The 14,273-nt window shown below is 50.1% G+C and overlaps 1 protein-coding gene across 6 annotated transcripts in view; it reads left to right on the top strand.

Moving 5' to 3' along the window:
- Nucleotides 1-14,273, top strand: part of KCNIP1 (potassium voltage-gated channel interacting protein 1) — a 397,622-nt gene that overhangs the window by 142,157 nt on the left and 241,192 nt on the right. For 4 of the 6 annotated variants that reach the window (XM_010364879.2, XM_010364875.2, XM_010364877.2 and 1 more), the window contains exon 1: nt 8,424-9,039. The exons of the other annotated variants lie outside the window; for them this stretch is intronic. In XM_010364879.2, the coding sequence (XP_010363181.1) occupies nt 8,979-9,039 (61 nt within the window). In that variant the 5' untranslated portion in view covers nt 8,424-8,978. Of the gene's footprint in view, nt 1-8,423; nt 9,040-14,273 lie in introns of those variants that run through there. 6 annotated transcript variants of the gene reach the window in all.

Here is a 14,273-nt window from a genome sequence, read left to right as displayed (position 1 = left end):
CTCAGCTCCCACATTCCACCAACGTCTGTGGTTTCAGTGCTGAACGGGCCACCAACCCTCAAACTCCGCCTGAAGTGGAGGACAAGGGCAAAGCCCTCTTGCTCCAACTGGTCATATATTCTTCCAGGCGCTTCGTCTCAAAATGCAAGATGTGACCATTGTTTCTGTGCCACCTCTTCCACAGGTAGTGAATGCCACAGCTCAAATGTGCAGCAGGGTGTGTGGTCACAGGAAATAACAGAAGGAACATTTGTTAATATCTCAGTTGTATGTTGCCTCATTTTTGCGGGCCCTGTCCCAGAGTAAGTCCTCAGCACGAGGGTAACTGAGACTCTTTTCTCCCTCATTCCTTCCTCCTTCCCTCCTCGTGGATTTCTTCCCTCTTCAGGCTCCAATTGCAGTAGCAGCAATGCCAAGAGCGGAGAGCCTGGGAGCCCAGAGCCAGCTCTGACGTGTTCAGTGGGCCATGCAGGGTCAGGGGTGTGCTCATCGGCTCATCACTGGCATGATTACTAATCATGAGGCAGCAGCAGGGTTACTGTTCCCTCCTCCCCTCCCTGCTAGTGAGGGAGACCTCAGGGTCTTCAGGCTGCAGGAGCTGAAGAGGGAAAGACCCTGTGTGCACCCTGGCAGGCTGGTAATCACAACCGCAGCCCCCAGGCACTAAGAGGATGGGTGGGAGCATCATCCACCACTCAGAGGGCTGGGGACCCTTGTGCCTAACCTATGTACCCGTCTCTCCTATCTGTGAATCCCCAGTGAACTGCTGCCTCCCTAGAGAAACAGTGCTAGAGGTCAGTGGCAAGAGCAGCAGGAGGACTTGGAGCTACACGAAGAGTGTGAGCTCTGGAGTCAGATCATCTGAGTTCAAGGCCAGCTCCTCCATCTATTCACTGTGCGACTTCAGGCAGGTTGCTTAACCTCTCTGTGCCTTAGCTACCTCATATATAAGACAGGAGATAATGAGAGTCTTTCCTTATGGGGCTATTGAAATGATTAAGTGAGATCAGGCATGTGATGGCACACAGTAAGAACTCCATAAACAGAGGCCGCCACTGCTAATGCAATTACTCTATCACCTTGGGAGACTAAAGCAGGGGAGGAAACACCATTGACTCCTGGACATTTACCCAAGGAGATTATGGATCCATGTTTTGCACACACTTTAGAAAGACAAGGAATTCTAACTACAACATCTGTCTCCACTGCCCCCATCATTTCAGTCTTGCCTGTCCACCCTCAACCTCACCACTGTGGCCTGGAAATGCAGTTGCCCAGGGCCACTCTCACCCCACCTCAGCTCTGCTCTGCTCAAGTCTCACTTCCACCCCCTCCAGCTCCCATCCCTTTCTACCCAGCTCCACCGTTAATTTCTCCACCCTGACCTTCACCCTCCTAGGCTGATCTAGACCCCTGACCTTGCCGAGTCTCCAGGACTTCGGTGCCTTTGACTCTCAGCAGCAGAACTAGAGAGGGATCTTGGTGAAGTCTGGGATGTTATAGTGACTTGTTTACTTAAGCGCCCTGAGACTGTGAGTTCCCTAATGCAGTGAGAATCCACCTCTGCAGAGAGCCCCAGAGCCCTGATCAGGTGCGATGAACGAGAGGCACTCACTCAATGCCCTCACAAAGTTGTGAGTGAATGAATGAATGAGTGTATGAATGATTGAATGAATGAATGCAGATTAGTGGATATGTTAATGACCTGCCTTTTTCATGAGCCTTGCAATCTCCCAGGTACCACACTAAAGCACTTAAATGCTTCTAGTCATTTAATCCTCACAGTAGCCCTAAGACATAGGTGTGATTATTGAACCGATTTTATAGATGTTGAAACTGAGGATCAGGGAAGTTAAAGGCACACAACTAAGGGATGAATGGATAAAATCCCTTACCATAACCTTTCCTCCTTAGGACAAAGTTTCTTCACCAAGTGTCCAAGGCTGTGTTTCACGGGGGAGGGTCTGAAATTCTACACCAAGCGTGAGCATGTGTGCATGCTGCATGGTAACTTTGGGGGAAAAGATTCACAGGTTTTATCAGATACTTACAGTTTGTTAGAACATATTTGAATCCATCCATCTAGCCACCCGTCCCCTTTCTACCCACCCTTCCGTCCACCCCCAGACAGCCATTTGATCAATATTCATGAAGTATCTGCCTTGCGCCAAGCATAGTGCAGGCACCCATGACTTCCCTGGTCTCCAGGAATATCCTTCCCACTCTCCCTGACTACCCCTGCCCCCGCCCCGCCACACACACACTCCTAGCAGGATCTGGGTAAGTTGGAGGGCTTTACCGCCAGTGTCCCAGCTGCGTGGGTGGCTGCACTCTGTCTGAACTCATCTCAGCTCTGGTGGAGACTGTGGCAGTGCAGAAGCGTGAAGGGGGAATCCTTGAGCAGCGCAGCCATTAGGACATGAAGGGCAGAGCCTGTGCCCTGGCTTCCCCGGCTTCCCCTGCAGTCCACGTCAGTCCTGCTCCCTCCAGAACATGATCAACCTCGACAGATGAGGCCATGCTTGATGCATAAGAATGCAGCCCGGGAGAGCTGCTTCCCAAATCCAAGTCCTATTCAAAGGTCTTTTCTTCCTCCTGGGGAGGTAGGGGAGAAGGTCCAAGCAAAGGGGACTGGAAGGGGAAAGTGAGGCATGGAGTTTGTGTTTTCTGAATCAGGACTGTGTTCCAGCCAGGGAGACCCTGTGTCAGGCACTTTTGTAACCACAGTAACTTTCAACCTCACCCTGCGACCTCCATCAATATTGCTGAGATTGTTCTCCTTGCAAACATGATGAAATTGAGGGGCTCAAAGGTCAAATAATTTGCCCAAGGTCACAAAACAAACCCAGGACTTTAAGCCTCATCTCCCTGACCTGAAAGTCATATCTACTTCCCTGCCCTCTGAAGACCTATATGTCCTATGTCATCACTTCACTGTTCACACAAGGTGATACCTGGCTTCTCCAAGCACCTGCTACCCTGAGCGTACTGCCCTACTCTTTCCTTCCTGGCCTGAATGCAATTTGCGATGAGGAGATGATTTGATTTTCTTCAGCTCTAGACCTCCAGCTTCCTGAGAGCAGGTTTTCTTGCCTCTTCTTGCTCGTTATTGATCCATATATTTAGAATAGTGCCTGGCAGGTAGATGGTGCTTAATAAATATTCATTGAACGAATGAATGAATGATCCAATGAACCCCAAAGCAAATAACAATAAAGGACCTTTGCAGAGTGCTTTACAGAGAGACAAGCGCTTTCCCTTTACTTTATCTTACCCCATTCTCACAACCCCATGACATGATTGGGTTCATGTTCCACAGGTGGGGAGGCTAAGGGCCAGGGTTACATACCAGGGGACATGGGATTAGGTTCATATGAACTCAGGGGTAAATGATGACACCCTTTCCCCTGCCCTGAAGGATCTCAGTTTGAGTATTTGTAGAACACTTAGGATGTTCTGGGCCAGGCTGAGTGGCGGTGGATGGGGGCGGTGGAGGGGGGGAATGCAAAGCAGGAGACTCGGCCTTTGCTTTCTAAAAGCTCCCAGTCTATTTGAGGCCAGACTTATGCATGCAGAACATTTGGGAAATGGTACAAGACAGCAGCAAGCGTAGTGCTGAATTGCACATAATCAGGTGCCAACTGCATTCCTTTCCTTAACTAATCTGAGTCTTTTAATACCAGATGGGGACCCTGAGAATAGATTTCCCATCAAACAGATGAAGAGCAAAGATGGAAGCCGAGGGAAAGGCTATGGCTTACTCATTTTTATACCCCTTTAACCCAGCAGGATATCTGGCCCACAGCAACAGGAATAGGGCAGTCCACCTTCAGTAATGGGTCACTCTGTGCAGGCACCTGCTAAGAGCCTTACAAACATCATGTCACCAATCCCTCACAGCAACACAACCAGTTACTAAAGGAATTATGAATGTAATCCACAAGAAGCTGAAAGCAGGGTTCACAGATCGTACTCATCATGCCCACAGTTCCAGAGTAACGGGGCAAGCTCAGTGTTTGCACCCAGTTCTAGCAGCCTCCCAAATTCGTGCTCTCAATCTGATGCTATGCTACCTCTGTGCCTGGAAGGAACTACTATAGTCCATAAGGATGAGAAGAAACATGGCTGAGGGAGCACTGAGTAGGGAAGAAGAAAAGGAGCAGGGAGGAAGAAATACATTAAGAAAGAAAGCGATACAGAGAGGAAGAAAGGAGAGAGTGAGGGAGGGAAAGAACAGGGCTTGTGTGTTACACAAACTCAGACAAGCACATGCATGTTTTGACACGATTTCTGCAGGTCTGACAACCTCACTCCTTCCTCCCTGAAGAGCCCCAGAGGAGTGCCCTAAGGAGTCCTATGTGGAGGCTCATGGCAGAAGGAAGGCCTTGCATCCAGAACTTTCTGAGCTCAGGGATTGACACTGGGGTTGTGTATCGGTCCGCTTGGAATGCCTTCAAAAAATACCACAGTCTAGGTGGCTTATACAACAGAAATCTATTTTCTTACGGTTCTGAAAACTGGAAGTCCAAGATCAAAGTGCCAGCAGGGTTGGCGTCTGGTGAGGCCTCTCACCTTGGGTTGCATCTGCCTTTTCCCTGTGTGCTCACATGACATCTTTGTGCATGGGGGTCTTTGGCATCTCTCCTTGTAAGGACACTAACTCTATCAGATCAGGGCCCCACCCTTATGACCTCTTTTAACCTTCTTTAGCTACTTAGAGGCCCCTTCTCCAAATACAGCCACACAGGGGCTTAGAGCTTCAACATAGGGATTTTGGAGGGACACAAACATTCAGTCTACACCAGGGTGCATGAGGGAGGGGGTCAGAGCTGGAGACAGTGCATGAGCTAACTCACCTTCCAGAGTAAAGGGAGCCACAGCCACTGAAGCTCAGGTTGGATGGGGCTGGCAAGGTTGCCATAGTGAGTACATCATGGCAGGGACAACAGGACAAATGGCTCCTGCAGTCAGGGCGACTGATGGGAGGCTTCCTCAGCACTCCTGTCACTCCCTCTCTCCCCATGCAGTTCTCTGCTCTCTGTTGCAAGTTCCCAGGAGGCAGAGAGAGGGCCTGTTATCCTCATCTTTCTCTCTTGCCCCTCACACTTACCTGTGTTCTCCTACTTAGACACATTCTTTGTGAGCATCTCAGGGGTGATGTCAGCTGCATTGTACAGTGGGCATGTGCACACGTGTGTGTATTTATCTACAAATAATACCTATGTCACAAGGCATCTGCAGGAATAAATGAGCTATTGTGCATGTAAATATCTGGTACATGGTAGATACATGAATGAATTAATATTTGTTGAATGAATAAGTGAATGAATGAATCTTCACTTGGCAGAGCATGTGTCTTCCTTTAAGGGGCAAGGATGATCTGGTAATCATCAGTTTTTACTTACTAACTGGGTCACTGAGCAAAGAAAATCAACTCAGTCATTCATTTATTCAGCATAGATTGACTGCACCCTGTCAGAAACCAGAGAGTAAGCAGAAAGTAGAGAGTTAAATCAGTATGTAAGCCAGTTAAAGCAGTCCAGAGGGAGAGACAGGAACGGAACAATGAGAAACAAAGCAAGGAGTCCTCTGATAAGACAAGGAGCCCTGAGTGCTATGGAAACCACAAGCGGGGCACTGACTCGGGGCCAGGGAGGGATCCCTGGAGGAGATGACGTCTGCAGTAGATATTCCAGGGTAAGCAGCAGGTGGCCAGAAGGAGAAAGAAGTGAGGAACTTTCCAGGCAGAGGGAACAGCATGTGCAAAGGCCCTGAAGCAGAGCCACAACATGCATCTGAGAAATAGTGAGGGGTCTGGGTGGCTGAGCCACAAAGGGAGCACCGGGGTCAGGGAGGATTTGTAGAAGAAGCCACAGGCCACAAAAAGTACCTCATAATTCATGTTTAATGGTTTGGATTTTATTTTGGTGACTTCACCTTACACCTACTGTTCAGAGGCAGCCAATTGCAAACACGTCCGGAAGCACTTTGCTATTTCTGATCTGCAAAATGGAGCAAGTCATCTGTACTCTGCTTCTTCAGTGGGTTGTGGGGAAGCAGAAATGAGAGGATGACATTCTAGACTTTTGTGACCTCTCAAGTGCTGTCCTTATGATCATTCAGGTACCATGAAAATTAGCAGAGCCCCGAGGGGGAAGTAGCTTGGTGCTCCCACAGTGGTGTCCCGGAGAAGTTGGCAAAGACGCCCAGGGTGGCTTCACCTTCTCCTCAGCAAAGGGCTCTCCTCTGTTCCTTGAATCCTGGACATCCTACTTGGTCCTCTAATGACCCCGAGCTTCAGCCCCACACGCCCTCTTCCCCAATAGAGAAGGCAGGAGGGAAGCAGGGACCAGCCCCTGCCCCGTCTTCCAGGATTCAAGGCTTCCCTGGCCTGGACAAGCCCTGAGCTGGCAGTTAGGAAAGCAGAGGCTGTGAATCTTGTGGGACCCCCAGCAGGTCTTTCTGGCTCAGTGCCCTCATCTGTGAGCAGGGGATTCCCCAGGAGACCACGACAGAGGCCTGGAACCCAACTTCTAATCCCACATCCTGGTTAGGCAACTTCAGGCAAATCTCTAATACTAGGTAAGCCTCAATTTCTCTCTGTGGTGATGGTCAGGCACCTGCTTAATTCACAGGGCTTTGGTGGGCATCATGTGGACAATGTGGTTGCACAGCAGTTGGCAATGCAAAGGAAAGGAAGTATGCTCGTAAGTGCACCTCCCCTGTTGCACAAAACAGGACATGTGCTGGGATTGCAGAAAAGCATTAAATGCTGCATAGGTGAAGAAAACTATTCAGGGACATGAATAAAACCAAGTCACAGGCCACCTGTGGCCCTGAGGGGACAGCTCATGGGCTAGCATTAGGGGAAGCAGCTCTCATGGGGCCTGTATCCTGGGGATTCAACTCTATGCCTGTGTGGCGTTCAGTCTGTGTTCAGACCATGATGCAGTTTTGCACTGTGTGTGCGTCTGCGTGCCTGTGTGTTTGTGTGTCTCTCCGTCTTTGTGGGCGGCAACTGTAGGTGTATTATGAGCCTTGGGTCTGTCTGTGTGTACAATAGCAATGTCTGTGCGGACTTAAGGAGCTGAGCCCATATGTTTGTGGGATTTTATGGGCATGCATGCTTGTTCATGAGGCCTTTTGTCTGGGCGTTCTGTGAACTGCTAACATGGTGTGTATCTGTGTGGCAGAGAGAAGATGACCGGGTGGGAGTGTGGGGGCCAGCTTGGGTAAAGGATTCTTAGTGTCACAATGGGTCTCAGTGGGAACCCAAGCAGCTCAGACTTGGGGGAGGGAAGCTCTTCCTCCACCTTCCAGGGAGCAAATCTTGCATTTCAACACCACAAGGCTTTGAGTTCACAGGCAGGGACGCAAACTTTGCCCTTTGGGTGAGAAGCCACTCACAGAAGGGAAATGGCTTCCTGAATCTAATCATTGCCCCTTCAAGCACTAACAACCAGCAGCTAACGGCTAATAAATTTTTGAGCTGGAAAGGGAGAAGAGGGAGAACCAAGGAGGAAAGAAACAGAAAAACGAGAAAGCAGGCCGGGTGCGGTGGCTCTCGCCTATAATCCCAGCACTTTGGGAGGCTGAGGCGGGTGGATCACCTGAGGTCAGGAGTTCAAGCCCAGCCTGGCCAATATGGTGAAACCCCATCTATACTAAAAAATACAAAAAAATGTATCTGGGCCTGGTGGTAGGCGCCTGTAATCCCAGCTACTCCAGAGGCTGAGGCAGGAGAATCGCTTAAATCTGGGAGGCAGAGGTTGCAGTGAGCAGAGATCTCGCCATTGCACTCCAGCCTGGGCAACAGAGCGAGACTCCGTCTCAAAAAACAGAAAAAGAAAAATGGGAGTGTAAAGGCTCAGAGGGGCTGAGGGCTCCTTTCTCCTCCCCAACTTCCTGTCAGTAGAAGGTGGGCCCTGCCATGGGGGAATTCTGCAGAACCCTCAAGGACCCGCGGAGCAGGATGGCACCTTCTTGCCATGACCATCCATTTGGATGTGTTTTTCACCCCTTTCTGGGTGGGGCCGACTTTCCCCCTCCCCATGAGTTCAGGCAGTGGGTTAAATAAGATTTCCCTTGAAGTCGAATGAAATCACAATGCACCACACACAGGGACACACACACACACGCACGCGCGCGCATCACACACACACACACACACACACACACACACACAGAGTCTTCCTGGGGCCACTCAATCTACTGCCCCCTGAACCGCACCCGTCAGCCAGGTACCTGGCCCCGGGTCTGTCTCTTAGGGTCGCATGCTCCTGGGGGTCCCGCGTATACCCGGGGCCAATGAGGGTGCGCGAGGGTGAGGGCGCAGGGCCGGGCGTCCCCCGCCCCCACCGTGCAGCCCTCGCCCCCGCCCCGCCCCTCCGCAGTTGCCAGCCCGCCGCCCCCTCCGCGGCTCCGACTCTCGCCCCGAGCGCTGGCGGCAGGCAGCAGGCAGCGGGCGGGCGCGCTGTGGCTCCGCGCCGCGCGGTCCGAGCTCTGTTCATTCATGATTGGTACTCGGCCCTCCGAGACCCAGCCCGAGCGCCGGGAGGGGAGCCGAGCGTGCGGCAAGAGGGGCGGGCGGACAGCGGCTCCCGCACCGCACGCGGCGCTGGCTAGGCAGCCTTGGCCGGGCGGGCGCGCTGGCCCCTTGTCCAGTGCCAGGCAGGCTTCAGGGCACCCTCCTCGGCCCTGGGCGAGGGAACTGGCCGCGCCGGGTCCTCGCGCGGGGAAGCGGTTCCGAAGGCTCACGGGGAGCAGCTAGCCCTGAGTCCCTTGCATGTGCCGGGCTGAAGAAGGAATCCAGAAACCTCCTAGCCTCGGCTCCACGCTCGCTGAATACCAAGCTGCAGGCGAGCTGCCGGTCGCTTTTCTCTCCTCCAATTCACAGTAGACAAACCACGGGGATTTCTTTCCAGGGAAGGGGAGGGGCAGGGCCCGGGGTCCCAACTCGCACACAAGTCTTCGCTGCCATGGGGGCCGTCATGGGCACCTTCTCATCTCTGCAAACCAAACAAAGGCGACCCTCGAAAGGTAAGCGACCTCCTTCTTCCTTTTGTTCCCCTGTCTGGGTTTGGGGGTGCTGGGCGCCGAGGTGGGGTGTGCCACCTGCCTCCCTTAGTCCGGACTCCCCTCTCCCCGAGGAGCCCGGACAGGTGATTGTACCCAAAGGAGAGAGAAACCGGTGGGAGGGTTGGTGTGAACACCAGAGGAGGGAGCCAGAGTGGACGTTTGCCCCATCGGGGACTGGACCCCTCTGGGGCACCAGGCGCCGGGACTCTCCTCCTGGGGAAATCTCTGGGAGCCGAAGGAAGAGGCACGTTCACAGGTGGGGGTGACCGGATTCTCTGGTGGAAGTGTGTGTGACAGCTGGCGTTTGAGCACTCAGTGAGGGTGCTGCCACACTCCCACACTCCTCCCGGGCGGCTATGCCAGGTACAGACCTGCGAGTCCCTTCATCAGGAAGAGTGCTCTGTCTGCACCCCGGAAACCTCTGCAAGCCAAAAGGAATCAGCTACTGCCAGGGGTAAAACTCCCAGGCCTCATGTCCTGGTGGCTCCGGGAGTCAGGAGGAGCAACCGTAAAGGGCTGGCTGGGAGCTGAGCTTACATCAAGGATTAAAAAGCATAATATCCTGGAGTCTCTTCTGCCTGGACGCCGTTCCATCACCACCTGTCCCTAGCCGAGACATGGCTGATCTCACCACCTGTGAGAGAGTCCTCAAATGGGTCCAGGTGAAGTTAGAACCAGTGTGTTGTGCCCTGGAGGACAATGCAGGTCTCCTTACCAGCAGTTCGAAAGTTAGTTGTTGGAATAAAGAAAATGGAAGCAGTTAGGAAACGGGAAATGATGGATTTTGTTTTGTTTAATGTTCAAATGTCACTATGAGTGGTAAGATTTTAAGTAGCTTTGACACTTAAACATTCAAGTTCTACCATCAGAGCCCCCATCCTGGATACAGGTGGGAGTTACAGCTCCTACCCTATATGCCCAATAGTGAGTAGAAGTGCACTTCTCCTCTTAGAACGTGGTTGGTCTCACCCTGGTTAGAACCACAGAGATCTGCACAAGTAAGCTGTCCTTGAAACCCCCTGGAAGAAGGGGTCCCAGCTTCTGGCCTAGATCCCAGAGGCATCAGGCTGGCTGAGCCCCAAGGAAAGAGATCTCTGGGTGCAGATCTTAGGTGCTGAAGCTGGGTTAGCATTTACAGCCTAGAACATAGGAAGAGGCTTTGACCCATTTGTCCAGCTGAGTTACACGTCCTGCTGGCAAGGAAGTGACTGGTTGCCCTTTTACCAGTCCTGACCAGAACAGATCTGCAAAGCTCAGCCCAAGGCCTTGACATTCCAAGCCTCACCTCTTGCAGATCCTGGGATGCTGCTTGACTGGGGACAATTTTCAGCACCAAATCTAGGTCTTCTCCCTCATCACCTGTCTGACCACCATGCAGTCTCAGAGGCCAGGGGACTGTGGAGACAGGAAAGTCAGGGGCTTGTTTTTAAATATTTTGCATGCCTGTGGCTCTCCTGGGAGCTGGGTGTCACAGAAATATCTCAGGCCCTAGAGTCAAGTTGAGTCTGGGTATGAATCCCAGCTCCATCATTCCCTGCCTCTGGAACCTTAGGCAAGTCCCCCCACCTCCCTAAGCCTCAGTTTTTCATCCATAAAATTCGTATGCTACTTCCTGGAAGGAAACTGGTTATGTAGGAAGTCGAGGAAGGGGGGACTCTGCTTCATATTCTGTGTTGGCTGCAGCCACCAGGGACCCAGAGGAAGTTGTTGTAAGGATGTGAGAATTGAATGAATGATGAATACGGAGCTCCTTGCATAGGGCTGGGGAAAGAGTAAGAGCTCAGGCATTACTGTCTACCATTTCCTTCTCCTACCCTAAACATCCAGGAATTTACCCTGGATGAATTCCTGCAGGATTCCCAAAGTACAAAGGTCTTTGCTTCTGTCTCAGATTCAAAGAAAGAGAAGAGGGGATACTAGCATTCAGTGTGCCCCTACTATGTGCTTGCCATAATGCTAGGTGTTTTATCAACAACTCTCATTTAACCCTCACAACAATGTTTGTTTGAGACTCATAGCAGGTTCGGGGCCAATGGGTGGACTCCCAAGACAAGTTACCAAAGCACTGAGCACTCAGCCCTTCCCGCACAAAGCCTGTGACACCGGCGTGAGTTGTCCAGGGGTCCAGCTGCATATGTTCCCCCAGGCATTTGCCCCCGGAGCAGAGTCATCTCACTGCCTTGCACAGTGGAATGCTAATCAGCAGAAGACCCTTCTATGGGAGGCAGCTTGGAAACCTGGAGGGAGCCCTGGCTGGGGAGGCTAGTGGTCAGGCATCCTATCCTGGCCAGGTCACTTTTCCCCACTGGGGCCTCGGTTTCTTCTTTGTAAAAGGAGAAATTCACATTAGGCATTTCCTCAGGTTCCATTTGGTTCTCAAATTCTAATATTTTTGTGGTTGATGCTCTCACCAGAGCTGCTGCTATGATCTCAGAGACGTGAGGCTCAGATCTAATTAGAAGCGGTCAGAAGAGGGCAGTTGGGATTTTTCAACTCAGGAATCAGTCTCCCTGCTGGGTTCAAATTCAGGCTCTGCAACTTACTAGCTGGATGACTAAGCCTTGTTTTCCTCAACTATAAAACAGGGGTAGTGGTAGTTACCATCTTAAAATAGCTGTTGTGTTGTGTGGATTTCAAGGATCATGCAAGTCAAGCATTTAGCACAGCTCTGTTCCATAAGTGGTCTGCAAATTTTAGGTACTATTCAATTTGTGGCTCTGTTGTTTGGGGCTCCCGAACGTCCAGAGTAAGGCCATTTTCGAAGTAGGCAGTACATCTGAAAGTCTTGACAGCTCATTTCTGGAAACCTTATCCAGCCCTATCCAGATAACTAGGACCAAAAACCCAGGCACACAGATGCTCGTCCCTTGCTTCAACCCTCACTGACCTCTACTCTGTGGCTTGTCCTGAAAACATCAAAGCCTGCTCAATTAAAATCCTGAATGCTTTGATAATACAATTTAGAAACATACATAGTTTTTAAATAGGGCAAAAACCCTGCATGATTAGTGCTGCAAGAAGATATCTAGCCCAACCTGGGTATTCAGAGAGAGCTCTCTAACGGCAACAGAAATCTAAAGCAACTTAAGAGCCATGCCACTGAATAAAAATATTCAGGTTCACTTCCTGTCCTTCTCTCTGTTTGGGATCTTTGTGTGTCTTTAATTAAAAGTAGAAGAGCCCTGCTTTTGGGATTCAGCCTCTGCATCCCAGTCCCAGATAGAATTTCTGGCTCTAGCAGTTTTGCATGTGCATGACACACCAAGGACACTGCTCCTGGCCTTGAATGGGCAAGTGAGACAGGCTAGGGCACTGAGGAGAACCAGAGGAGGACCATACAGGTGCAACTGCTGGGCTTGTCGGGGGGCAGGAGGATTTAGGGACAACATCACTAGATCAAGGCCATCTCAATAGAGAATTCCCTACAAGCAAATAATCCCACACTGCTGGGGTGGCTGAGTTAGAAATCCTCCATGACCGAATGCAAGCATGCAGAACTTTCTGAAAGGGCTGAGCTTCGGATCTCAAGAACAGTCATAGCATAGGTGAGTAAACTCAACTCCATGGCTATCAGATGCTTTTTCTAAGGCCACATGGTGAGTTAATATGGTACTGGTTAACATAGGGCCAAACATGGGAATGTTCCTAATAGTCCCATATTTGCTCCTAGATCAATGAGCACCTCAGGGAACTTATGGAAGCAGAGTGCACCTGATGAGGCTGGGTTTAGGGTTTATTGGTCAAGGCAGTATTTTCAACCTAAAGATCTGGGAGAGTGATAAGAGACAGAGGGGCATAGAGAAGCAGTGGTCCTGTTGTCACATAGTACTGTATAGCAAGTCATTTTAGCTTGTAAATGCTAGTTTCTTTATCTGCAAAAGGAAAATCCTGATTTATAGAAAGGTTTGCGCTTTGATCTTTACCCATCTTTGCATCTTTGCCTGTCCTTTTAATTCTGTAATACTCTCCCACCCCACCCCTTGCTACCTCATCTAATAGTTAAAATTCCACGCACATTCCAAGACCTCACTCACCAGTTTCCATATTCAGGAAGCCTTCTCCAAGCCCCTGAGAGAAGTGACCTCCCCCATCTGAATTCCCATATTCTTTTAAGGCGTACATTTTCTTATGACTCACAATCGTGTTTGGAATTAGACAATCAATGGAGGTGTTAACCCCCTTTCCCCTCCACCAGAGGGCAGGGTTCTTGGGGTAGGAGTTCATCTAACTCATCCTTCACAACTCTCTGCTTGGTTCTGTGCACATAGTAGGTACTTAATAAAAAATTTTCTAGAGGAAATTATAAACAATGGAATGATTGGCCACTCTCCATTATTTTCTAGAATTGCAGACCCTGCAGGAAAAGTTAGTTTCCCACTGGAATTTCAGTTACCAGCCCTCTACCGGGAATGAATTCTGTTATTCAGCCTGCTGGTTTTGAATTGACTTTGTCCATGAAATGTACCGAATCTGTTTACCATTTAGCAGGGAAGTGCTGAGAACAGTGATTCTACTCCCACTCCCCTCGTAATCACAAAGGTATGAGGAACCCACATCCAGCACCAGGCAGAGTTCTGGTCCCTCAATCCCAGAAGAAGCTCAGCGGAGCTCAAGATAAACAGAAAGAGAGAGATGGAAAAGAACAGAAGACAGAGGGGAAGGACTTACTGCCTAAAATCAGTGGGATTGTTTTGACTTAGTCTCTGGAAAAGGGCCAAGGCTTAGATCTCTTTGTCTACCTGGATGGGCCTTGCTCCATGAATGCTTTGTAAATGTGTAAGTGAATAAGTGAGCACATGCTTTAACAAATGAGTGAAAAGATGAATGATTGAATGAATGGGAGAAACAGTAAAGGAGTGAATCAATGAAGAAACAAATGAATTATCAACTGAATGACAGAAAGAATGATGGAATAAATGACTGCATGAATGAATGAATATGTCCATAAATGAATGGATGATGAAGTGCCAGAATGGCTATAATTAAAAGACTATCTTTTCACAAAGAGCATTGATAGTCATGTTCTCCAAAACTGAAAAATATAAATTCAGTCAAGAAGAGTCCTGGTAATTTTTTGGATACTGGTAGGTGTGTAGCATCTTTGGAGAAGGTGAGGAGATGTCTAAGTTTTCACTCTTTTGCTGAAAGAAAAGTAGAGACTGATTCATGGTGATTCCCCTTGTCTTCCCTTATAT

The sequence above is a fragment of the Rhinopithecus roxellana genome, chromosome 3 (assembly GCF_007565055.1).
Source record: "Rhinopithecus roxellana isolate Shanxi Qingling chromosome 3, ASM756505v1, whole genome shotgun sequence".
In the NCBI taxonomy this organism is placed as follows: domain Eukaryota; kingdom Metazoa; phylum Chordata; class Mammalia; order Primates; family Cercopithecidae; genus Rhinopithecus; species Rhinopithecus roxellana.
This window is presented reverse-complemented; position numbering and strand designations above follow the sequence as displayed.